The sequence below is a fragment of the Zonotrichia leucophrys genome, chromosome 6 (assembly GCF_028769735.1).
Source record: "Zonotrichia leucophrys gambelii isolate GWCS_2022_RI chromosome 6, RI_Zleu_2.0, whole genome shotgun sequence".
Taxonomy (NCBI): Eukaryota; Metazoa; Chordata; class Aves; order Passeriformes; family Passerellidae; genus Zonotrichia; species Zonotrichia leucophrys.
In genome coordinates, this window is record NC_088176.1 from 17,825,471 (window position 1) to 17,852,793 (window position 27,323).

Genomic DNA, 27,323 nt, shown 5'->3' on the forward strand with positions numbered 1-27,323 from the left:
TTGCATCGATTGCTTTTGCCTGAGCTTTTCTTCTGTTGTAGATCAGCTTTTAGATAAGAAATATATTTATTAGTAAAGACATTTAAATATTTTCTGCAAAATGTAGTATCTTGAGAGGTTTTAATTTAGGCCCAACCCATTTGCACTGAATTAAAAAACTGTTATAATCTCCTTGAAATACACTTTCATTTCTTCTGTCTGTTCTGTTGTGAAGATGCTTCTGTGAATCAAGGTGCTTAAATTACTCTAGGTGTACCAGTCTGAGGCTGAATGTACATTATACCCTCTTTACTGGTCAAGGGTGAAAATAGATGTCCTCTCTGATGCCCACATCTGCCTTAGCAGACACTGCCAGTTCAATATCCATTACCTGTCTTTACATGATGCTGTTGTCAGTGAGGGCTACAGGATGTGTTATGGTAGCAGATCTGCAGCTCCATTAGTCTAAGCTGATGGTGTTCTGGAATGATGCTTCAGCCTTCTACCCCTCTGGCACCACTGGAAAAGCTCCTGGTATAAATCTAGCCCTGGGGCTCAGGCCCAAAGCTCCAGCTGTGGTTCTGCTGGAAACAAGTGGGGTAAGATCTGTCAGCCAAGGATAAATCGGGCTATGCTGACATCATTATTGCTGACTGAGAATTTGGCCAAGTGTCATGGCTGTATTTATTTCTCCTGCTGTACCTTGAAATACCAGCAGCTTTTGCTGCATTGAATAAGCCTGTTTTCTAGCTGGGATAAAAACTGTTGTAATTGTTAGTTCTCAAGAGAAGGTAGAGGCAAAGGAAAACAGAAAGCTCACTGTCAAGTTGCTGCCCTGAGGAGGTGTCATCCAAAAAGAAGAAATTCTGACCTGTGCAGGTCCCAGGAAAGCAGTGGTATCACCCTTAAAGAAGATTCATTCTTGTTCAGGACTCTTACAGGAACCTGCACTGTCTCTGTTTCCTCACATTTGCGCATGAAAGAGAAGTTCTGTGTCAGCCTCTGCCCAGTGGAGGGATGTGAAAATAGAAATACTGAACTATAGTACCTTTATTCTTCTGCCTGACTGTAACACAGAATTCAGATTCTGTTCAAAGCCAGTGACTTGCCAAGGCAGATGTTATATGCTTGAATGAGTTTAATAAGATGATCAGGACTCTGTTTATCAATTTGGCTTGCTTAGAGCAGTGCTCCAAACATCCAGGGAAACAGGAAGAAATTGTAATTAAAGGCAGCTTTGAAATTCAGTATGTGACTGATTTGCATTTTACTACTTTATTCCTCTTTCCCTTTCCCTGTAAAAGCCTGGGGAGGTTTGCATGGTGACTGGCATTGCTGTGGTACATTATCTATGCTTGAGGGACTGTGGAGTGGCAATTGTGTAATGAGGATGAAAATCGGAGCTTACTCTGAAGAGAAAAAAAAACCTTTTCCCAAAACTGGCGCCCGGGGCCTTTCCTTGTCCCAGCTGCACTTGTGGGGCAGAGCTGGGGTGCTCTGAGGGGCTGTGCTGGAGAATCCAGCAAGAGATGTGGGGGCTTGTCTGGGGCTGCTGACCAGCAGCTCTGCTGTGTCTCAGTTTCCATTATTCTGATCAGGGTGGACAGTACATGTGTCTGTGCTAGACCTCTTACCTGTAGGACGAGTAAATTGCATTTACTGCCTGTGCTGAGGCTGTAAGCAAAGACTCCTTCCCCACTCTCACAGCACTTACAGGTTTTGAGATTTATTCTGTTGTGGTTTACTTGCTTGTCGCTAAAAGCCATGCTTTGTGCCCAGTTGAAGCAGTAAAAATGTGTTACCAATCAGTTTATTATCTTAACTAAGCTCTACAGATTTACCGTTTTGTCTTGTTCTTCTTTGTAAGTGCTGTAGATGCTTTTGTCCTCATCCTCTTCTGAGTACCTGAATAATTTAATTTACTTCATTTCCAAAATGAATTAAGAAAAATGTGACAAGGCTCTGGGATTTCCTGTTGAGGGTACAAATGCCTGAAGTTCTATGCTGTCTCATTGTGAATGTGTTTTCCCTTGAAAACCCTAATTCTAAATACAATGATTATGTAAAACTTGCAGCTTTCATCAATAAAGAACAATCTCTTAATGCTTATGGATTTAAAATAAAGATACCAAATAGGATCAGCCAAGACTCAGAAACTAGAAGATGATAATAATGAAGAATTCCCATTGGTCGAAAGCCCATCTCCTGATTTTGGTGGGCTGACCTGATATTTATGAATGCCTAGAGTGGCAATGATTCAGAAGCCAGAATGTATTCAGGCTGGTTGACCAACAAAAGTCACTGTTACTTTAAAAACATGTCATTCAAAAATCAGTTAAGATAGAAATGCCTTCTGGAAGCTCTCTGTGGACTTTGCACTGCACTGTAATCTTCTGAACCAGGTGGCTTTTCATCACATCACATCTACCCAGAACGTGTAGCATGGACACAGCACACAGCATGTCTTTCCCTACCATTGCCTGTCCTGTTAAACTAGGAAAAAAATAAAAAGGAGAAAAGTAGGGCAAACTCTGTAGCCTTTATGCAGGGAAAGTCCCATCAACTTCAGTGGGAGACTTGGCTCAGGGAGAAGTACAGGAGCCAGGCCAAAGTTTTCATTCTGGTTTTTCAGAAGCTACTACTCCATGTTTGTAGATGAATGCCACATAGCCTTGCAGAAGTGGCCTATGAAATGCTTTCAACTCAGTGGATTTCTGGCATTTAATTCCTGCAATTTCCAGTTGTTGTGTTTTAAAAAAATCTATTCTTCATTGGAACGTGTTTGCCTGAATGTGGCATTAGGAACACAGCCAGCAGTGCTCGAATATACATTGGCATAAATTAAACCCCATCCTTGCTAAGGGACAGATAAGCATGAAGGGTCTCAGTGTTCTCAAATAAATCATACTTAGCTCATCAGTGGGTGCCTTGATTTAATGAAGCCACAGTATGTTAATGTTAACACTGCAGAAAAAGCTGAAAAGTTACAGGCAGCCATGCTAACTAGCTACAAGCATTTAAAAGCCTGGGCATGAGCTCCTACTTGGCTATTCTGGCCATAATTAATGATGACAAGTATGTTGGAAAAATAATTATTTTGCTTGCTTTTAAAGACAATTACTTTGCTTGAGGCAAATGAGGGGGTGGGATTTATGTGGCTGTAATGAGCATATGTAGATGGCATCTTCCCAGAAGAATATTATAGCCACAGGATCTTTTTAATTGACCTGAGATTCCTTTGTTCTCCAGATACAATTTATGTATGTGGTCACAGACTAAAATGACCCTACTTGTTCTAGGGCAGGCTTAGTTCTAAACTGCTGAAAGGAAAACAAAAAAACCCCTGCTTTTATCAGCCCAATCAGCAACAGATAGAAATCTCTCCTGGTCACTTTGTAGGGGGGAGAATTTTTTTTTAAATTGGTACCCTGAGTGCATGCTCTTTTAATCTGATAAAGTAGGGGTTGGGTGTATGGAAGCAGGCTGAGGTATTATTGCAGTCATCTGGTATCACTCCTGTGTCTGGGCTTGCAGAGCAGAGCAGCTTTTGTCTGGCACACTGTGATGCCATCCTCTGACAGCCACCTGCCTGCTCATTTACCCTGCTGGGCTGCACAGCCTTGGTCCCTTTCCAGCCTGCACACGGCGCTGGAGCCAGGCAGGAGCACCTGCTTCTCCATCAGCTGCCATCCCAGAGCGGGCAGGTGAGACAGCTCCAGCCTTCTGCCACCCCTCCCTGGCACTGAGCACTGGGAGAGCCACACAGCCTGGCCACAGAGTCTGTGATGAGATCTGTGACCACAGGGTTGTGTCTCACTGCCTTTCTCTCTGGGTTTCATGCTAACTGGGCCCAGGTGGGAAGTAACAGCAGAAAATCCCCCAAGGCTGCAATTCAGTGGAAAATTTCAACATGTGCAAACAACTAATGACCTTTAATAGAAATGAGGAGTTTTCATGTTTGCTGTCAGTCATTTCAGTGTTCAAGATAGTAAAATTTTCTTGGGCCTCTCTCTTCTTGGGAGAGAGAAGAGGAACCAAAAAGCTATGTGCTGCTCACTTACATATCAGAAAAATCTCCCTGTTGTTCCCTTTTTTGTGTGGTGGTTATACAGAAGTCACAGTCCCTTTCTCCAGTTCCCATCTGCAAGATGGAGAAGATGATGTTGTCTTTCAGTAAAGTGTCTTGAAACCTGATACTGAAATGTGTTCAGAAAATGCAGTAATGAAGAGCCATGGGTGCTTTTCTCCACACTACCTAGCCTGCTGCCAATAGTAAAGGTTGTGCTCTGTGCACTCCCAAGTCAGTCTCTCTGAACTGGGATCTGAAGTTGGAGGAAGGAGGATGAATAAAAGGGGAGAAGCCCACTAATTGTATGGTAATGTGGTTTTAGTACAATGATACATAGCAGAAAAATTTCGATTTCTTGCAGTCTCAGTTGTATCTAGTCCTTTCTAAAAGCATTACTAAAGGAAGCAGTCTTAATAGTGGGTGAATGATAGCATTTGATGGTTTGGTTCCAATTCATTCTATTCTTGGTGTCTGCAGATTTTTGTCAGGATGGAAATTTTTACCTGATTTCAATCTGTTTGGAGAGCTGATTAAGGAAAGCTATCCCTGAGCAAGAGAAGAGTGCCAGAGGATAAAGAATAAACCGTTGTCTCGTCATGATGATACAAATTCTTAGGGTTTCTCAGAGTAGGCTGTGGTGGTAGGAGGTGGGGAGGGGTAGAGAGAGATCCTGTGTTTCATGGCCCTGGGTGAGAGATACAAATGTTTGTTTACAAAAGTTCAAAGTTCTCCCTGGAAATTGCAAGTCTAACAGGAGGGCAACCTCCGTTTTTAGCTCCAAGGGCAGAGAGGGCTGGAAATGAGGCAGAATGCAGGTACTGGAGTTAAAAGCACCAGGGGTTTGTGCAAGGTCATTAAGGGGCCAGGATCTCAGGCAGCTGGGAGGGATTACTGCATTAGTCTGTGTTTGACCTTGTGTTAAACTGGCAGAGAAGGGAGTTCCCTTGTGGTTGTGCTGTGGTTTTTACTGGTTGGGTTTTGGGTTTTTTTTTTTAAATTTGCTGAGTGCAAAAAGGCAGACTTAGTTCATCAGGAACTCCAGTGTGGTGTGTCACTGAATGTGGGACATGTTTGCTGGCAAAGAGGAAGCTGGTGTTTTGAGGGCTGTTTGGGCATGACATCTTCTCCCATGTACCACACAGTGATAGCACGAGGAAGTGTCATGAGGTTTAGGAATTCACTCAGAGTTTATCTTGGCTGTTTAACTTCTCCTTCAAAATAACTAGATTCTACAGCAAATTTTTGTTTAGGGTCTGCTAGAAGGAATGTGCTGGAAATGGCCCCCACCCCCAGATATTTCCAGATATCCATGGAAAGATTTGTGAAGCCATAAATTATGTTGAATCTGGGGGAATATCTGAGGGGGGTTTTTGATGACACAAGATCAGGCAGTGTTTCCAGATTAAATATGATGTAGACTGGGCCATCTCCAAGGGCCCCCATTCCAAGGTGATCTGTTGCTGTGGCAGCTGAGTAATGCAGAATTTCTACCTGAAAAAATGCTTCCTCCTTTTGTGATGCTGTACATTCCCCAAGTCCAACCCACAGCCTGCAGTGGTTCACAGATGGCAGCTGCCTGTGTCACTGACTCATAGGGACTCTTTTCTCATCTCTTTGCTTTCTACTGTTCCTCTCTGCTCCATACATGCTGAAGAACCACATGGGATTTTACAATATCAAGTTAACATGACCTTAGCTTGAGGTGTGCTGTGAAAGAATTATTTATGCCTGAAAGCTTGTCAGCTGATTTCAAATCTAATGAAAGAGCAGACAGTTGTTGGGGTGTTTGGTTCAGGGTTTTTTTTTTTGTGTGTATGTGATGTTACAGATGCAAGAACAATGATATCCTATTGAATATCGTGGCATTTATGAATTCTAAACTGTGGTGAAGTTTTTCAGATGGCTTGCTGAATGGATTTTTCTTGAGCATAAAATTTGTCTTTCCTAAAAAACTTAATATTTTTCTGTGCTGACAACAAATGGTTCAAGAAAAGGCACAGCTAGGAGCTCCATATCTTGTGAAGTGCAGCCCTGGTTTTTACAGTCTTCATTAATGTGTTGTATATTCTTTTACCTTACGAGACTAATACTGGTTTCCTTTGGATCATTTCCTTTGCCAGTCTGGAAAGCTGACTTCAGATCCAGTCAGTGGGTTAATGGTTATGGATTACAAAACATTTTCCCTTGCTGACAAGTAGCTGCTTCCTTGTATCTCAGTGCACTGATGACTTGGCAGTAACCCAAAGACTGGAATCAGTAAAAGCCAAGAGCTAAAGCACCACTGGAAGTATGGATTATTTCTATTTATGAATTTTCTATAAATCCATGAACTTTAAAAGGGTAAATTCCATCTTTGGGTCATTACACATAGAAGGACTTGAAGCATAGAAACATTAGTATGCACAAGACTGGGTAGTCAAATTTCTGGCATTGTCCTTTATATTCCAAGGAATGAGGTGTTTCCTGTCCAACCAATATGCCGTGGTTGAGTGAATTTAGAGGTAGGTGACTAGAAGGAGGCAAACACTGATAAATGTCATTGCCATAAATGTCAATCCCAACTGTATGGAATTAAAAAGATAGGAAGTCAGTACCAAACTGCCTTAAACACTCCAGAGAGGCAGCAGAAGCAACAGAAATAAGACTGAATTTCAAAATCAGGTCATCTTGATTGAATAAGAGCAAAAGATTTTTAGGAGCAGCATGGTGGACTAAGGGGAAATAAACAGCAGTAATCATATGGGACAAAGCAATGGGGCTAAGCCCTGGTTCTTCTCATATTACCCAGTGCCCAAGAGTCTCAAAGATTCTTTTTTTGTTTAAATAAAAGCACTGCCACACTGTTGCCCCATTTGAAAAGCAGGGAAACTGAGGCATGGGGTAGTGGTGTGAGTGTCTGGAATCAAAATATTGTGGAGCAAATTTTGTTGTGCCTAAGTGGAAATAAGGAGATAGCCAGAAGTGCCTAAGGAGGAAATGAAGAGATAACCCAGAGACATGACAGGAGATTTATAGTGCTACATTTTCTACTCAGGACAAGGACTGGTTAATAGAATCAGGTTTTTTACGCTATCCAAACCTGTTGGGTTTTTTTTTTTTTCTTTTCAACATATGTGTCTGTAGCAGCTGAGTAATGCAGAAGTTCTGCCTGAAAAAAATGCTTCCTCCTTATATGATACTGTACATATTGTCATGGAAATTGTCCTCATTTCCCCCGAGCACACTTTAAATAACTCGAACAGCAGTGCTAATGAGCAGAAAGATATCTGCAATCCCCACCGTGCAACTTGACATACTTTATCCCACTCTGAATTCCCTTTGCTCATCTCTGAGCATTTTAAAGATCTGGTATAATAATTTGCTTTCTCTCTTTGGTCCGTTCATTTTGCTCTTAGCACTTGATAATAAAAGGTCAGCTTTGGCTGAAACCTCAGTGTTGCAGCCATGCCGTTTTTTACTGCCAAATATCTTAAGAAAAGCAAGTGTCTCCGAAAGGGTAAGTAGTGATATTTTTGATGTGTTTAGTGTTGTCTGTTTTGCTTTAAATCACAGTAAAGGATTTATTTTGAATTAACAAGCAGTGGGAATGGATCTATTCATGCTGCTTGTCGTTTAGCACTGGGGGTTTTGTTAGGCTGTGTGCAGTTGTGGTTCAAGATACAGTGTATGTTATTATCTTGCATTTTACATTCAGAAAAGCCGACTAAGCGAGAGGATGTTTAACTCTTTAAACATGGAGCATGTGTTTTGCACGGGGATGGAATCCCTGATGCAGAACCAAAGAGCAACAGAGAATATGTGTGTTTGTTTTTACAGATAAGTTGAGGTAGGCAGCTGAGTAATGGTCCTCTATTTTTTGTCTCTTTTGTGCAGAAGGAACATTTTATTTTCAATCTACACTGAAATAATAAAATAAATTATACTTAGTGAAGGAACAGCTCATTTCCTCTTAGCATCTCTCCTGTGTAGGGGTACCTGTGTGCATGACTCCACAGAGATTTTTCAGCTTGCTGTTATGAGGTTCACTTTGTGAATTGCTGTGTGGGCTTATTCAGGAAATACTGATTTTTCTCCAGGTGCATCCAAAACTCTTTGTGAGAGCAATCTGCCTCTAGCATTGTAGAAATTGACAGTGTAGTAAAGTCCCAATACACACATTGATTGTAAATTATTTTCTTCCTTTGCATGTGTCTTCATTGTGACATTTGTTGTTCAGCCAGCAGTCCAGAAGCAGGGTTTGCATAAAAACAAATGGCAGTGATTTCGTGTGTCTGGGACATGCGTTAGTTCCACAGGATCTGAGGAATATGGCTTACTCACCTGGCTAGTTTTATATATATTACATGGCATTTATGAATGTTGGTGTTTACTTAATAAGTGCATTTCTCAAATTCCTTGTTTGCATATTAATTTTTTCTAAGGGATACATGCAAATGGGAATTGTATAGGTTTTCATCACTGGTGTACAGATGAGGAAAATGTTTTGGAAAAAAGTTAAAGAAAACAAATTTGCATTGGCTTTTTGTTTTTTTCTGAGTTGCCATTTTAAAATAGGATTGTACAAGAATGTAGCAGTTGAGATGTGATAATTAGTTAAGCTGACCTGTAGATGCTGCTTCCAACTATTTGGTGTTTTGTTGTTTGAAATGTGTACACATGTACATAAATTTACACAATAATTCAGAAATTCCTAAGGATAGAATCATGTCAGTAAAGCTTCTATTAAAAAGAAGGAAAAAAGTATTATATCTGGATTATTAATTTGATTGTGAAAAATTAGTTTTCAGAGTTTTGTTGTACATGTGTGCATATAAATGCCACTTTGCAAGGTGGAATAGGATGATTTTTGCTCATCTCCTGGGGGCACCCAGCTGTCCAGGGCTTCATTCCCTTATGGTATGGGCCGCAGTAGGAATGTGTTTCTAGGCAGGGGCTGGGGAAAGGTGCCTGCCCTACCTGTGTGTGCATTGCAGGGAGGGGCTGGCGGTGCAGCCAGGAGAGGTAAGGCTTAGTGAGTCACTACCAACAGGAAAACTGTCAGCCAGCTGAACTGAGGGTGTTCCCTTTTGGAGCCTGTTTCTGCCAAAAGCTATGTGATCTGCAAAATCCATCAAACTGTCCAGAACATCTCCTGAATCAGGCTCACTTGCAGGGTAGGGACTCTTGATTCCTTCTGGTGCCCTCTATGCTCTGTGCTGTCTTTTCTCTTCTTGCTTCCAGGACAGTGTGGGAAGGGCAGTGCTAAATCAGTGTGTGTCTGAGTGGGAAATGCTGAGGTAGCTGAGCTTCTCCATGAGCTGTTCAGTGTCAGTCTGTCGCTAATCTTGCTTTGAAGAAGCTGGACTCCTGACAGCTTTTGAGCCACTTTCCATCCAGTCACTTAAGGCAATCCCCTTTAACTCCCTTTCAGAAAGCACTTCATTTGCAGAGGGTTTTACTGTCATCTGAGTAAGGACATCCTTCCCAGTAAGTAAATGTGGTTGTTCAAAGGCGCTAAATGATTAGAGTGCCCTAGGCATAGCATCAAAATGTGGTTGCATAAAAACTGTAGCAGCCACAGGGTCCAGTGGTTCTGACCTTGCTGTTCTCTGTGTCTCTGAACAGGGAAGGAGCAAACCATCAGGAGCAGTGAGATTAGTGTAAGATCTGTGGTATCTTTGCCACAGGTTCAGATGGTCTAGGGACAGAAGCTGGGCTATGGACAAGTTCATGGCCAAATGGGAAACAAAACTCCCAGGTAAATGCTCCTGGTTCAGCCTTGAGAGGGAACTTGCCTAGATTAATACAAGAAGTGGTCAGCAGAGATGAGAACTGGAAGCTGATTCTCCAAAGCCTGAAATCCCAGGAAGTGCAGGATTTTGTGGCTTAGCTCTTTTATACCAGGTTGTAGCTGAGGCCTGTTTCTTTCCAAGTGAGATTTATTCTCACAATGCACCATTTTATCTCCTCACTAGTATTCCAGGCCAGGCCACACTGTGTTTTGAATTAATTCTCTACTTGTTTTTGTGGAAGCTGCAAGAGTTTCCAGACATGCCTGAAATGAAACACCCACGGCAGAGTAGTGTTCTGTCTTGCTGTATATCCCTTGCCATGCAGGCTCTTGGGCCTGTGGAGAATTCCTGTAGGTCTCATTTGGTCACACAGCCTTACCCTACTCATACCCTCTGTTACACATGCAGCAATGACAGATTCTGCTGCATGTGTAACAGAGGGTATGTTAATCTCTCTAAAATTCCTTTATTTTTCCCTATTATCACTTTAACCTCAATCAAACTCCTATCAGTTACATCCACACACACACCTTATTTAAGGCATCAAAACAATGAAACTCTTTATTAACCTCTGCAGCCTGTTGTCAAAACCTTCCATTTTCTCATGTCTTTTTCCAATATTTTTTTTGTTTGTTTTCTTTGGCCATTTCCTGAGCACTGGCTCAATACTATTCAAAACAGAGCTATAAAATGTCATCTAGTCATATTGGCCTCTGATCTGGCAAGTCATTGTCAATTTTTCACTCATGTCTTCATTTCTAGTGGGCAAAAAAGAAAGTTTCAGCTTCAGGAAAACCTTTTCCACTTTAATTCAAAAGAATTTAATAATGAATGTTTTATTGCCAAGTGGTCCTTACTTTTCTGCAGCTGTAGATTTACAGGACTTCAAAGCTGGATGATTAAGGTGCAGTTTTAGTTTGTAGCCAGGCAAGCCAAACAACCTAAACTTCAAAGGAGGGGAGTGTGCTTTAATGTTGTGGGCTCACCCTTTGTGTTCAGCAAACGGAACTGCGGGGAAAATGCCATGTGCAGCAGACAAGGGATGTGGCTGCCACTCCTGGGAGGGAGGGGGGCAGCTGGCTGCTGCCTGAGAAGAGCAGCCCATGCCCTGCAACCTCAGGATATTTGATGGCTGACAATGACATCATTTTTGCATGATGTCGACCTACAAGACTTTCAGCTTTGCTTTCAGTATTCTTAAAGGTTCTGTCTCTGGGGACCTCCAAGGCTGGTCATGCTAATGGCATGATTTGAGCCTGAGCTCTGATACCTCTTCTGCTTCACTTTGTCTGTGCCTGATTCTTTCCTGCTCTGGTGTGCTCACAGGGTGGATGGTTTTATATTCATTATGAAAGTTGAGAATGGCTGTCCTGGCAAAAGGAAGCGTTTACCCCATACAACACTATGGGAGAAAAAAAAAGGTAGAGGACTGGAAATAAGGATGCTCTGCATCCATGGCAGTCATGTTGAAGAGGGGCCACTGTGAGTTTGCTTTTTTGTTAATACTTTATGCAGTTAGCCCAAGTATGTAACTCTAGTTTAGCAGTAACTATATAGCAGTGTTAGTGGAGAGAAAGAGGAGCTTAGATAGATTCATTGTTAGATGGACCTGGAAATTGTGGTGGTCTGTGACTTCTATTTCAACTCTGAAGCCCAAGCTATGTGACCCTAATCCTTTGTGTTTTATTAAACTCTTTATTGCACTTACCTGGTGGATGCTCCAGTTCAGAAAGTAGAACGAAAGCCTCATGACGAGGCAGAAAAGGGCCTGGATAATTCTTACTTCTTGAACTGGTGTGTTATTTACTAGGACTGTTTTGTTGACTAGAAATCAGTCTTAAAAATCCCTACAAATGAATTCATTCCATAGGCTTGGGGTGCAGAAAGGTGAAAGCATGCAATGGTGATACCCTGAGGTGGTATCTGAGATCAAAGCAAGGTGCTTGGGTGTAGAGGATGAGTCCACAAACAGTCTGGATCCTGACTGTACACTTGGCTGTTTTGAGTTGTTGGAGCCCCCAGGAAATGTGTGCTGGACTCCATGGGCTGGGAGATGTGAAAGGAGCTGGCAGGACACCACAGAGACATGTCTGTTGTTCAGTAAATGACTCGCAAAGCCATGTGGCTCTGGTGCCAATCTCCCTCATCAGTACTGAAATCTGAGTGGAACTGGGGATTTATCCCATCAGTATCTAGGCTTCTGTGGGACCTGGGCCACTGTCTCCACAGGGCTTTGGGATTCAGAGAGGCCAGTGCTGCCAGGGATGGTAGTGCTCTGGAGGCAGAGCTGGCCAGCACTGCGCCGCTCTCAGTGACCCACGTGCACTCTGTGACAGAGCAGTGGCTTCAGCTCACCAGTTAGAGCTCTCCAGAGAGAGGAGGTGCCAGGCAGCCTCTGGAGCTGCTGAGCGAAGGAGCAGCTTTGTGAGACACAGTACACTCCTAATTTCCTAGGTGGCTTTCCCGTTTTGAGTGCGCTGATTTGGTGAGGAAATGGCCTCCTTTCCTCTCCTGTCCTGTGCTGGGAGAACAAGCTTCATGCTATTCAGCTCTTTTCCTTTCATTCTTTGCTCTCTGCTTTCTGGGGCTGGCCCTGCCTTTGCAGTTCCATGCAACCAACCCTCTAAACAGTATTCCTTGCTTTGTGAGAATCCATGTTTGGTTAATCCAAGTGCCTGGTTGTGGTGGCTGTGTTTTTCATTGTGACTCTGCTAGCTGATAGCCAATGTCATACTGGAAATCATTGATTGTATCTCAGTTCTCCACTGGTGTGTAGAACTTTCTCATTGTGGCATTCAAAGGATTTTTTTGGTTTTTGTTAAATACGGACAAGGCATCTTTCCCACTGATGCACAATATAACCTGGGAAAGTAGTTTCAGTCTCTGTGCCTGTTCTCCCAGAACACTTATATTTAATTCTATGTGAAAAGCATATTCCAGCAATGGAGAATAGTTTTTTAACTACTTTAATTTATTTGTTAATAGCTAAAGCATACACTGAAAACATCACTTTTGCTTTCATATACTTATGATTGGTTTGCAGTTACTGTTGTGTGACTATTCCATATTTGAAAAAGGCCATCCAAGCTGTGTTGGATGTTTTTAATTGGACAGAACAGTAACATAACTGGACTAGATGAAGTTCATCTTAGGATAAGGAGTATGGTATAAAGAGTTCTTTCTACTGTTGGCTTCCTGAGAACCAGCCTTCCTCATATTTAGACTCATATACAGGAGTAGAATATCTACAAACAGGAGCATTTGAGGCTTGCAAGTGCTGGGCTGTGCATTTAGAAATATGCCCCTTCATTATGATCATTACAAGCATGTAGTGCTTTCACAATTAGGCATCCAGATCACCTAACTGGTGATCTTAAATTAAACAAGAGAATTAAAACCTCTCTGGAAGGCTGGAGAAGCTGTGTGTGTTTGACAAGTGCTTGCAGATTTGCTTCAGAGACCATGGACTGAGTTTTCACTAGAGGTAACTGGCAGAGACCAGGCTTTGAAGACAATAGTTTACTGCTGTCTTGGGTTTCTGCTTTCACAGTATGAACCATTTAAATAAAGAACCTGATACAGTGGAACCTTCTGTGTCTTTAATGCTAGAACACTGAAACTGGCTGTGGTCACAAGCCATACAAGCTTATAGCCCTTTTATTTTTCTCTGTGTTTTAGATTTATATCCCCTTTTAGGGATTTTCAAACTCATCTGATTGCTCTTAATTTAAAAATGTAGAAGGGAAGTGTAGGGAGCACTTGCTATGCTCCCTTCATTCCTTCTGATGCCTGACTGGGGCTCTGACAAATCATGAAGCCATCAGTAATTTTTTTTTCCCAGCCTTGCAGACCATTAACCCAAATGGTTCTTCGATTTCCGAACCGTGTCCTCCCAGCCCCCTGTGTTCCACAGCTCACTCTAGATCCATAATTCATTATTTGCAAAGCTGCTGTTTTAATGTAATATTAAAGAGGCAGCAGCTCAGCAGGTGTCCCCAAGGTAAGGCCGGCTGCATGCTGCTGGCAGCAGCTGCTGCCTTCAGGCTTATCAAGATTTCTTTGTTTTGAAACGGAAGCTGGAAGGATTTTTAATACATGCCCTGTCATTGGCTGAGCAGATCCTGCTTTCTGGCTGTTATTCTGCCTTTGACTAGAAAGACAAATTCTTATAACACATTCTGCCTGCAATGGCTGCATACAGCTCTGTGCCCTGGAGAAAGGAGCAGGGTGAGGAGAGAGAGGAGGCTCACAAGGCAGATACGTGTGCCCTGTTTCCTCCTTGCATTTTTCTTAGTGGACCAGCCAGGTTCAGTGAATCTGTGCAGCAGCCCAACATTTGTCAGCATTTTCAAAATGGGCTTTCTGCTTCTATAAGCTTAAAAATAAACAAATATATTGCCTATAGAGGGCATTCCAAATAGTGAGAGCGATATTCTGCTGGTCTCATGCAAGTTCTAGTTCTCTGTGGCCTAAATCTGTGTAATTAGATTTAATTTATGTTGTTCATACCACTGGCAGAATCTGCTCAAATAGCAATGCTGGCATTTCCATTTAAGTAGTATATCACAACAAGCATTGAGTAAGGCTTTTCGGTTCTTTGGAATAAGAACTTCAGCTTCTGCATTTGAACATCATAAAATGCATTGATGGCTGGGTTTCCCTGGAGTATGTGGGTCTTAAACTGGCCATATGTAAACTGCATGTGCAATGTTTCTTGCTCTGGGGATAACTGGGGTGTAGTTACAGAGTTTGGCTGCCCAGTGTGGTCATCCATGCAGCAAATATGCTCTCACACCAGGAGGAAGTTGCTTTATTATACTTGGTTGCTGTACATACCTGTGTTAGCCTTCAGGACTTTTGGGGCAGGTTCCTGTAAGTTGTAATGTCTGCTGAGCATTTGCTTCCTTTCTGTACTCCTTTGTGGAAATTCTTTTATTTTCCCTTGTTAATAAAGGGGCCCAGCTTTTTTCACTGCCCAGTCTGGAGTCCTTTAGCCATCCAGAGTTGTGTTCTGAGTGACAAGTGTGTACTTCCCACATTTTCCCAAGGAGTCTTGTTGTGACAGTGAAGAATGCTGCGTGCTACAGTCATGCTTAGAAGGTTTATTGGTCACTCAGTGCTTAGCCAGATACAGGAGGAGGATGCTGTAAAACTGTTAGTCTGTGCAAACTGTAACAAGTCTGCAGACTTGATCAGAATATCCCTGAGCTCCTAAGTTTGGATGTGGATCAGCAGAACTTCCATCTGCATTGTCTCATCATTAGCATTGGCAAGGGTTTCCTCAGACTTGTCAGAGTTTTGCCAAAGGCCTACAGTATATATGCTTTGGCATTTCAGTCCTTTTTCTGTGTTAATGTGACAAATGGCTTCGTTTTTTGTAAAAACAAAGTCTGCAACTGTTGAGTCCTTAATGATAGTCCATTAATTTGCTGCTGCCAAAACTGTGCTTGTAAAGCTTCAGTTACTTTACTAAAGAAGATAATAATGTTCGTAATTGGTTGGCTTGAATTTCTGCCGTACTCTGTATTCAGTCTACAGAGAATCAGAGTCTTTACAGGCCCAGCTAGAAGCTCTGGCATCTGCAGCCTAGGCTTTACCAGTGGATGGCTTCTTTACGGTTCTCCTTAGCTCAAGGCTCAGAGCATTGGCTAAGATGGGAGACTTGTAGTCTTTTAAAAATACAGTGAGGATGTCTTTGGTTTCATGGTGGATTAAGTGCAGGAGAAAGAAAAAATAGGCATATGAGGGGCAAGGTGGAGGGAGAAGGCGGTTGTAGAGAGATGCATTCAGAAGGCATGACCCACTTCGTTCCTGTCATGGAGCAGACCTGACAAAAGTGAGCATAACAGTTCAGAAAGGGTGCAGAAGTTGGATATTATCTCTCTAATATGAAATTATTTAAAAAACAGATAAGAATTCACTATTCTGGTGTTATGGTAAAAAACTTCTTGTCAGAACATAAAATTTTTGTCAACTTTTTGTTTTGGTGTCAAAGATTTGAAGGAATTTATGAGAATTAGAAAATTACTTGTGGTTGCATGGTAATGCATAAAAATTATCCAGTCATTTTCATTCAGATTTTTCAAAGCATGAAGTATCATCATCTTTGGTCAGGAAGGAATTTCCTCCCTTATAATAGCATGTAAACATAACCACAGTTGGAATACATAATTTGATACATTCTTCAGAAGTGTTGAGTACTTGCTGCTTTGGAGAACCATGTGGAACCATATGGCCTGTTTTGCACTGTGCTACTATTTTCTGAGTCTTTCATACTTATATTTGTAGTTTCATTTTTGTACCCTCAAATTAAGTTGACTTAATTTAGATGCCTCCTGCCTTGTAGGGACAGACACACCGCTCCTGCCAGGTGGCCTAAATTGCCTCCTTGTGAGTGTGTGGCTTCTGCTGGCCTGAGAAATAATTGATTTCCTCTCCTTTCAAATCAGAGGTCAGCAAAATGACTGTAAGGACATAGTCCAGGCAGTTCCACACCATCACCGTAAAGGTCTGGGCTCATTGTAACCCTCTAGGTCTGAAATTTGCTGAGGAAAGGCAGTGAGGGTTCCATTTCTGGAATGGAAGAAAGGAGAGTAAGGGAAAGCAGCCTGCTGTTGGTACAAGGCTGTCAGCAGAATGTGCTGGGGAAAAAAATGTCTTGCTCCCCTTGTTATATACTCTTGCCATCACAAGGTCTTCTTCCATTAGGGGATGAAATTACTTTGTTCTCCCTTGCCCCTCCAGCACACCTGTAGAGAGGGGTAGAAGTTTTTTGATATTGGTATTTAGTTCCAATATTTTATCATTCTAACATGGACAGATGATGAAGTGAACAGCTCCCTGAGAGCTGGTGACATGTCAGATTCTGAAGGAAAGGTTTGTGAGTTCTGAAGCACAACTCTATGTGAATAGAGGAAGATGAACTGCAACTATGCCCAGGCTCCCAACACTTTCAGATTCTTTTCCATTGGGAGCTCTGGCAAGGAAAGCAGTATTAGCATTGGTGGAGGCAGCCCTATACCCTAAATTTGTCTGCTTTGTCAGTAGGTACTGCTGTAAGAGGCAGTGAAAGTGCCCTTGCACAGTGAGAGCTCCACCTAAGAGGTCGCTGATATGATGCAGGCTTTGAATTGAACACGCTCAGTCTCCACAGTAACCTCCTACCAGGAACCATTATTTGAGTCAAGAGCCAGAAGGGTTTAAGGTAGTCTAACTCCTGAGGCATCTTTGGATGTGATTAGAATATTGGTACTCTGGAATTCTCACTTGGGATGGAACATGCAAATCACCACAAGGGTGGTGTCGTGCAGCTCCTAGGAGCTGCTGGTGTAGTAGTTGTTGCTCATGTTCATTATTGCTGATTGACTCCTCTTTGCAATCCTCCTTGCTGGCCTCCTAAACTAGCTGTGACCATATTATAAAGTTTTCATCCCTTGCTGCTAGCTAGTAGAAGCTGATAACAAAGCAGTTAAAATACAGCTTGTTTATAGGGATACTGTATGGTGTTGGGGGCACATTTCACAAGCTCCTGAAGCCCCTGTATTTGGGGAGGCAGTGTGACCATTGTTAATGTCTGTTCCTTTCATGGAGCAAAATAGGAGTGGGCAGAAGGGGGAGGGATTGGTGCCTGAGCTGTGCTGGTACGAGGGAGATGCTGCATCCTTGAAAGAAATGTACTTAGTTGCATGTTATGCTGGGCTCATCTGAACTATAAATATTGGGCTGCTGCAGTAGAAGTGGCCTTTCCTCCACTGTGAGTCACTTCAGCCCCTGAGCTGTACTTTGTGGCCACAGTGAGCAGCACATCCCAGGCAGCACAGTGGTACTCGCTTGTCTAAAATTGCAAATAACTGGAAACAGGGAGATGTGAGAGCATGGGTGTACTTGTACCATAAATATGTTTTTAATGCCAGAAATATAACTTAAGAATGACTGTGCCTTTTTTATTGAAACTTTGAGAAGTTCAGACAAGGGCAGATAAAGCACATTAAGGAAAAATCAGCTCAATTAGACTCATTACACAGCACTGAACTCATGTAAGCAGGTTTTACAAGCAGAAGTTCAAGGTGAAGCTTGTGTGCAATTCTACTTATTTTTCTTGAAGAGTACTTGAAGTTATTTTCTCTCTTCCTCTTACCTTGCATCATTTTTTTCCTGCTTGCTGTGGTTCCTGGAGTGTGACATCACTTTCCTAGCATTTGGCCTACCTGGAATAAGGGCTCTGTTTATTTCCAAGCATTGCTTTATTTGAAGTGGTTGGTAGTCTTAAGCAGTTCTTCACTTTAATTAGTAGATAAAAGTCCAGAGTTATAAGGTCACATGCATTATCAAGAAAGACATCTGCAGGCAGGAGAGTCAAGCTAACCAGACACAGGTTTTATGTATAACAGGTCAAAGATTTAGTTTAATCTCATTTCTTTCATATAGTTTCAGTAATCCTACATTTGAAACTGACAACTGACACAGATCACTAGCCTTAGGTTTATATGGGTTTTCTGTAGGCCATGAACCAGTACAGAGAAGCTTCATTAGTGACTCAGTTCATGTTAAATCTTGTCAGATGTTTTTGCATAAGAAACCACAGCTCTGAGGTCTCATCTCTTTGTTGGTGCATTTTTAAAGCAGTTTAATGGCTTCTGAAACCACAGAAGGCATGGGAGGGGAGAAGAGATCACAGGGCTTTTGGATTGCTTAATAGATGGCAGTGGCTTTAGAATGTTTGCAGGCTTTTACTTTATTCTCTGGGATGAGTTCTAAAATATGGTATCAAAAAACCATTTACAGACTATCAAAATCCTCTGCAGTGATTTTTGACTTGGAAAATTTGATCAAATTCTGCTTGGAGCTACCAAGGAACTTGGTGAAATAAAAAGTGCTTAAGGAAATTATACATTTAATATTTGACTGAGAAGTCAATGAGATTTTAGTGCATGCTTGTAAATCCTGCCCTACGAAAATGTGAATTGTGTCAGTTTGAGCTGAACTTCCTCATTACAATAAAGGGTATTTAAGATTTCCTTTTTCTCATTGACACAACCAAATGAATGTTGAATGCTAAAATCCCTCTAAGCTCCTTCCAAACTGTGGAAATGAAGCACCTTTCACCTACAAAGGTGTCTGTTTCTTTAGAAAAAAATGTGATTATGTTGTCCATTGGAACTGTGACACAGTGAATGTATTTTGATTCAAAGCTTGTTTCTTTAATTTGCACTCCACATGACACTAAATTCTTGTGCCTTGTTTTTTCTTAGTTTTGTATGCCTTTTAAAATACGATCATGCATCAGCTCCAAATCAACTTCCAACTCATATATTCCATATATAAATAGATGGGTGGGTGGGGATAGATGGACAGATACAAAAAAAAAAAATCATGGCAAATACACATCACTGTTTACTGTACTGTTTAATTACTCATAAATAATACCCCTCCTGGGAAACCCCCGGTTTTCCTTGTTTTTTGTCTTACTCCTTGGCTACTTCAAATTTTGCTTGCTGTTTTTTCTGTTCTCAGGCAGCCTAAATGGACCATTTCCAGATGAGTTGCATATTCACAGAAAATTTCCCCTTTTATTAAATGATAATTCAGAAAAAAAAAAGCAGAGAAGTTTAAACTGATGCTGGTGGCAGGTTAGCCCAGGATTCAGCTGTAATAGACAGGGTAGCATTCAGCCTCATGGAAACCTTTGGTTGGGGTGGAAAGTGCTCAGGGTAGAGGTTCAACATTAGCTGGAATCAAAGGTAAGAAGACTGAAGAAATGAAATCAGGTTTCAAGTGTCTATTCAAAGCATTCTTAATGAACTTTTGCTTGCTCATTGATATTTCTTTAGTCTCTTCATCTAAAGATCAAGATTGGTTTTCTCTGAGTTTTTTTCCCTGCTGTGCAAAGAAAGATTCCCTCTAACAGAGCTGCCATCTTTCTTGACAGAATTCATCTCCTCATTTTTCACCTTCTTTCATTATCAGGGTGATCTTTGAGCCCCAAATTCTGATACTCACCTTAAAGTCAATCACAAAGACCAGGTCAGGGGAGATGAATCATGGCAGTTGTTCTTTTTGGCAGTGAGTGCTAGTTTTTGACCATTTGTCAAGACCTTTGTTGCTGCTTGTCTGCAGCCAGAGGCTTCCTGTCGCTACGTGCTGCAGCTCTGAGGGCAGACACGGCAGCTGGGCCGTGTTCCCGCCAGGCACCCTCCCCATCCCGCCCGGAGCTACTGCTCAGCCCCCGCTGGAACCACTGCTGACAGCGCTGCTGTCCACACCAAAGCCCTGCAAACACCCAACAAACACTGCAAACACCCAACAAACACTGCAAACACAAACAGGGCGCTGTGTACACCTACACAAGCTACTGCAGTGGGTAGCTTCTCATGTAAGGACAATACACAAGCACATCAGTAAGAGAAATGATGTAAGAAATGGGTGAAAGGCAAACCAGAGGGAGGAGGTGCAAGTAAAAGAAGTTGCCGAAGCAAAGAAAGAAGATGCTAACTTCAGAACTCAACAACAGCTTTGCTTGAGAACATGAAAGTTCCTCCTTTTACATGCAATGGGGCAGTCTCATCCCCCATGCAGAAGTCCAGTCTGTTCCCTCTGAATTTCTTTTCCATGGGACAAAGGGGATCTAAGGCTTGGCTTCACAAGTGATCTTAAGAAGGTTAAGCTTGAGTGAATGAGGTTCAAGGCAAACAAAAGCATTCAAGCTTTTCCTTATTGGAAAGGGCTGTATGAAGGCAGAGATGCAGCCTGTCTGTTGCAGGTTCTTTGAACAGGAACACAGGACAGGATGAGTAAATATGACAAAATGATATCTTATGTTTTGCATGTTCCAGTGAATGCTTACGTGTCTAAGGATGGTCAAAAAAGAATTTTCAGTAAACAGGGCCTTGAAGAGTAGATGGTGACCCCTGCTGCTGTTGCAGCACCCCATCTCATCTTTAGCAAGATTTAGTCCCAGTGTTTTTGGATTTGACCTTCCCTTTTGTGGGGCATGGGGGGAAAGCTGAAAGGAGGATCACATCTAAGGACTGGGAGGTGGACATTACTCTGAGGTGACTGCTGCCATTGGCAGGTGATGGCTCCCAGGCCATATGAAATGAAGGAACCATGAGTGGAGGCAGGGGAGAGCAGTTCTGCTAGCTTGAGTTAGTCTGGTCCTGGAGAGGAGAGAGCATTTGTGCACTGCAGCTGGGGCCTGGAGCTAAACTGCTCCCCCAGGCTAAGGTACCTACCAGGGTGGGCAAAGCACTTTGGCAAAGGTACCTTGGGACAAGGGCAGCAAAGCATTCAGGTCAGCTAGGACCTGCAGCCCTTTTGATGGGGAGCAACAACCAAACAAGTCTCTTAATCCTTCAAGGCTCTTACATGCACTGTGTATGCTGACAGGGTTGTTCAGTTTGTTTCAGTTTTTTCACTCTTCAGGTTGTTCAGTTTCTGTACACCTGGATGAGAGGAAAAACAAGCTGCCAACTTGTTTGTGGATAAGGATGGAATCCAGTGCATCCTGTCCAGCATTCACAGCAAGGCTGCAGCAGGCAACTGAATACAGGGTCCCCTGGTCATAGGCTAATGCTAAAGCAGTGGACTGTTCATCCCCAGAGTTAAGACCCCTGTTCCTGCCACATCTTTTGACACACTTTCACTCTGTTTGTGTTTGCAGACAGTTTTATTTTGTCTTTGGTCTGGAGATTAAAGTAGATTTGGGCAAAAGGACTGGAATGTCTGCCCATGGCAATCCTGAGCTACTCAGGGTTTGTCTCTGAGGCCCAGTCCTGTTTATATGGGAGCTTGATTAAAGATGAGTGACAACGGCCTGGAGCTCCCTTAGTGGCAGAGAAGAGGTGTGAATTCAGTAGCTAAATATGAATTTCATCAAGTTCAAACTCATATGAGAGGCGAAACTAAAATTCTGTCTCCAAGTGTTTCTGGGCAGGAAGCTTTGAAATTGTTTTCTAAAACAATTCCTAAAGTCGAGTGTGTTTGAATTGATGGAGTGCTGTGTTTCCAATTCAAACCTGAAATTCATGATAGGATCTGTGAATTTCAGGTAAAATTCTAGACTTCAAAGAAGTTTCTTGTAACATTGTTTCCCTGGGCTGTTTATTTGTCTGTGGAGGCTGTTGAGTTTTTTAGGGTTTTTTTAAGAAGATCTAGGTGTTTGAATAGGCTGTTTCTCATTCTTGTGACTACCAACACTGAAAAGCTGTTGAATGTCACAACAGTATAGAGAGAGATGTGTCTGAACTCTGCCTTTTAGAAACCCCTATTTTTTCTGCTTGATGCCTCAAGGATGTGGTGGAAGTAACCAGCCGAGTGTACAAAGAAATATGAGTAAAATGTTACTAAAAAGAAAAATGTTTACAGATGGGTCTCCATGCTCTGCCACTGGATAGTCACATTATGCTAACATAAGCAATTCCAAAGTGCTTATTTCTTTTTTCTAAACTGGCCTTCGTATGTGGAGTTGCTTTCATTTGCTTGTACTTACATGTCTAGCACTACTGACTCTCCCACAGGCAGATTGTGGGGTCATGGCCTTGCTCCTATTTCAAGTTACAGTAAGGAAAGCCAAACATGGAGGAACTATATGTAGTCTTTGGCAGAATCTCAGGTCTGGTGTGTACAGAAATCTGTTTTTCCCATCCAGTTTTTGCTATTTGCAGACACAAATAGAAGTATAAATGTTTTTATATTTTTCCCCTAAATGCTTGCATGAAAACTGTCTCTGAAGGTTTAGAAAGCAGCTGGCTGGTCCAAAGTAGCATCTTAGGGGAAGGGGAGTTGTAGTCAGCTGGTACAGTAATTCCTTGGGAAGATGTTGATGCCGGTTTTGCAGAAGTCCAGTAAATCATCATCCTCTGCCTATTGTGCTTCTTATAGCAATCTTTGTATGGGTTAGTGCAGCTAATTCCACTGAAATTACAGTTTTTGATCAATTCAGTTTTTGACAAGCTTCTGGTCTCTTATTGCACTTCATGGCTTGGGTGGGCAAGATCTCAGCTGATCCCTTTAAACATTAAGAACAAGATGGATTTTACTCTTGACCAAACTCAGTCGTTTGCTGGTGGTGGGACCCATACAGTAAATGTCCTTTTGAGGCTGTTTCATTCCTTTGAGGAATGGTGGCCTAACTTGAGCTCAGGCCACCTATGTGCCAAATGCCACATCCTGAAACCCATTTCTGATGTGTATTGAGGGCTGTGGAAAGCCCCTTTCCATTGTATCTCCTGTGAAACATTTGATTATGGGAAAGGGTGTGTCAGTAGGTCAGCTGGGCAAGGTGCAAGAATTCGACTTCACAACCTCTGCATTCACCATGAGGCTGAGATGCTGGAAAAAAAGATTTAGCAGTGACAGGAATTCCACAGGCTGCGGTTCCCTGCACAGGCAGTTTTGTATGCAGAGGATGAAGCATGTCATCCCTGCAGTGGAAGATGGGGGGACATTGATCTGTTCAGATGCCTGCACCTAGCCTTGAGCTAGAGAGCTGTGCTCTCATATACCTTAAGGAATATGAATAATTCAGTAAATCAAAAAACGGGAGACTGTCCAAGAGGATTTGGGTACACGTGGGGAAAAAGCATCATGGCTTTTGTTTCTTAAGCTGTACAGCTAGTCCCTGGTGGCTGCTGTTTCTCCTTTACTGAAAGACTGCCTCAGTTTCCCAGTTTAGTGAATTGCTTTTCGGAGAACCACAAAATACTTCCCAAAGCATCTCATTTTACCACTTCTGCTTTGCAAATCAATAAATGTTCCATGAGTGTGTCAAGGCAAGAAAACAATAGCAAGAAAAAGTACTTCCTTGGCTTGCAGGCAGCTCCCAGCTTGCTTCTTTCCCCAGATTAGCAAGGATTTAAGAAGCGCGTGTTCTGTGTATGGCAAATCAGCTCTGCAGAAACCACAGCATACCGTCATTCTGCCCTTATCTCTGAATTCCACGGGCAGGCAATCTCAGCTGCTCAGCACAGGCTGGCAGCCTCAGCCTGCCAGGAGGTGCTGAGAGCCATGAAAGCGTGGAAATGACAGTGACACACGGCTCAGATGTTATCTGCGCAGCACAGCCAAAGGCAGTTTCCATGGTGATGGGGAAGCTCCAGGCTGCTGGGGATGCAGCTGCTGAGTTGGACAGGATCAGCAGCCTTTTCATACAGAGGCTCTTCTAATAAGGCTTTTATGTGTTTATGTGGCACTCACTAGGTTGTATCCAGCTCTGGAACATAAAATAAAGGGTGAGGGGAAGATTTAAATTGTTGGAGTGAGTGCTGACCTAAAAATGAAACAGGAAAAGCAGGGTCAAAATGTTTCGAGTATTGAAGTATCCACAAGGAACAGGTTTTTGTGACAGCTTGAGTGAATTTGATATTCTGGTCAGTGCTTTTCTGCACACCAACATTAATAGCTCCTAAAATTCTTACATCAAGTGGAAGAGTCAGAATCATATCCCCAGCTCTTAACTTTCTTCTAAATTGGATCCAAAGTCATAATGGGTCTCTTTCTCTGTATTGAGACTATAAATATCCCAGAGACTTGGGGAAAGTGGACGATCTTGTGACTTCTACATTTGAAGCATTTTAAAATATTTTACACTCCACTTGGTCCCTCTTTTGGATAAAAATCTCTCAATACCTCAGCACAGGTATGTGGAATTAATTTCTTAATTTTGCTATAGAGTCTTACGGCCTGTGCTTTTATTTTTCTTATTGCTGACACAGTAGATACAACATCTCCAGGTTCCCCACACTGGAAATGCATATTTTGCACTTGTTCTTTGATCTTCTATCAACCTGTGTTCTGTGGGTGCCACAGCACATCTGCAGGAATTGTCTGTAAAACTGCTCAATTAAAATAGTAATTTAATTATTTTGACTGAGATTTTTGGCAGTGTTAAACTTTGGTTGCTCTCTTTTAAACAGGATGCTAAAAGAGATTTGTGTTCTGTCTTTCAGGTGGTGCAGGGGACCGGGAAAAGATGCCTGCCAATCATGAGGCTTTCCTGCTCATGGCTAATTCCCAGAATGAAATGGAAGATTGGGTGAAAGCCATCCGACGGGTTATATGGGCTCCATTTGGTGGAGGTATTGCAAATAGCTCACATGCACATAAATTAAAACATTTGCCTCAAGGTAAAGCATATTCTTGTGATACTAGGATATGTGTTACATTGTAAAATCATTGAGATGTCTAGATAAGCTCCTGATTGTCTGAAGTGTTTTGAAGCAAGGGATGGGGTTGATTTTTTAATTTTTTTTTTTTTTGTAGGGGATGGACAGCAATGAGAGTGCACATCCACAGTGTATAACTATCTCAGAAAGGGGTGGTAGTAACAAACATACTACTGTCAGTATTCAATTCTTTACAGCAAAATATTCAGTGGACCTTATGGGAATGAAGGATTCTGTCCAGTTATCTCAATTTTCTTCCATGAAGCAGATGCCCATCTTGAACATCCATACAGCCAGAGACAGCAAAACTTTAGTTAATGTAGGGCCCAGCTGAGAAGGCAAAGCTTCCACTGGCCTCACTGGGGATGCAGCCTGAGGAAGAAGAGGGTCAGGCTGAGTGAACACCTGTAGGGTAATACAGCTGTTGACAATCCCTGTAGTTAAAATCAACAAAACATCCAGACTTTCATTGTTGATATTCTACCACAATCTTCAAATTCTCCAGTCAGTAGACTAGGTAGGAGTTGTTTTCCTGGTTTTGCATAGAACAAGGATTCACAGATGTCTTCTTCTGGGTTTGGTGTTGGTGACAGCAGCTGCAGGGCTGGTACTGGACGCTGCTTTGAAGTGGCTTGGGTACTGCTGATGGAGTGCATGCAAACAGTGGTGTCATGTGCAGACAGTGCTGTAAGCCTCTCGTGAGAGGTACAGATAAAAAAGGGACAGATAAGGGTTAGGTAATACAATTACTCCTGCTGAAATGAAGTTACTAGTTTTCCTGGGATCTAGGGGGAAAAAAGTGACCTTGATGTACTGAGACCCAGTGTTTGTTAATAACTTTTGTCCTGGGTTTGGGGTTTTTTGGGGTTTTTTTTGTTTTTTTTTTTTTTTTTAAATGACTCTTGAAATTTGGGTTCTCTGGTAACAGCACTTCATTTATCTGGAGGAGATACAATCTCTACTGATGCAGTTCTTTCCAAGGTCCTTCTTTCACTTAGCAGAGAAGATGTAGGTACAAAAATTAGCTTGTGTCTGATCTGAGGTTATGTGTGATGCTGTTGTGCTGTGGGCAGAAAAAGCCCTCTTTGCTAGTAGAAAACTGTGCTACCAGAATTTCCTCTCAAACATGAGGATGTGCTTCCTTTGCTTCCCTTCTGAATTCCAGTCCACAGTGAAGGGTCTTTTAAACTGAGGTCAGTACAGATCCTCCATCAGAAATCTCAGAGCTGGTATTTCTGTAGCTGTTTGTAGTTGATGTTATGGTGCGTATTTTGCAACTTTGCAATGAACATTCAAGAAATACTCTGAGGAAAAAGGAGAAATTCTGTCATGACAAAGGGTGCACTCTCTAGCAATAGCCATCTTTAGGGCATGATATTGTCAGCACTGCTGGTATCAGTGCAAATTTGGCTTCATGTTTTGCTTATGTTTTGTCCATCTCTTGAAGTAGTTTCAAAACAAATATCTTCAAGTATTAAAATAATAAATAATTTAAAATAATAATATTTTAAAAACAGAAGCATGAAAATGGCATAAAGGTAGTGATGGATTTCCTGGGGTGATTTTTTGTTTCTTTATGGGACTAGTATTGTCCTGATTAACTGGCTAATTTTATTACCTTTGAATTTCTCTGCAAAGCAGTCAAATAATACTTTGGTCTTTTCTTTAAATGAGGCACATACTCTTACATTAATTCCAGGAACTGGAGCTTTATGAGGCATCAAAAAATATTAAATAATGAGAATGTGGAAGCCAGGCAGCACAGGGGAGATTAGTGCAGGGGGGAATACAGGAGCTTCAGTTTGTTGCTATTTTCACATCCTGCAGACTAGATGTGGTTCAGTGATCAAAGTCAGTAAAGGCTGCTCTGGCTGTTGGTGAGAGCCAGCTTAAGCACTGTAGAAGGGAAGCACTGGAGTTTGCAGAGTTGGAAAGAATTGCAGTTGTGTATCAATGTTTTTTCTCTATCTGTGGATAAAAACTGGCCAAGGACATGGGTACATGCTGGGCAGTCAGTCTGGCCTGAACTCTCTGCCCTAACACTCAAATACTTAGCCTGAAGCTAGCTTGACCGTGCCTGCTTTGCAGTCCAAGCTGCAAGCACAGATCCTTTCGTTGTGGCCACTTCTCTGAGCTGGCCAAGCACCAGCTCCTGTCAGGAGGGGTCTCCTGCCCCCAGCAGCTGTGTCCCACCACGCTGCCTTCTGCTGGCACCGGTGCTGTGAGTTGTGCCATAGGAAACGACCTGGCAGGAAGTAAAAGGTGGGGAGGATGAGTTTGTAGGTAGATTCATTCCTTGGCCTTTCCAACCAAGCAGCTGCAGCACCAGTAATTCCACTGGGG

General features: G+C 42.3%; 1 protein-coding gene across 6 annotated transcripts in view; it reads left to right on the forward strand.

Annotated features, from left to right (window-relative positions):
* ARHGAP22 (Rho GTPase activating protein 22) overlaps positions 1-27,323 on the forward strand; it is a 117,211-nt gene that overhangs the window by 57,269 nt on the left and 32,619 nt on the right. For 4 of the 6 annotated variants that reach the window (XM_064716302.1, XM_064716304.1, XM_064716307.1 and 1 more), the window contains one exon: positions 24,765-24,941. In XM_064716302.1, the coding sequence (XP_064572372.1) occupies positions 24,765-24,941 (177 nt within the window). Of the gene's footprint in view, positions 1-7,458; positions 7,545-24,764; positions 24,942-27,323 lie in introns of those variants that run through there. The other 2 variants (XM_064716305.1, XM_064716303.1) reach the window with 2 other exon arrangements.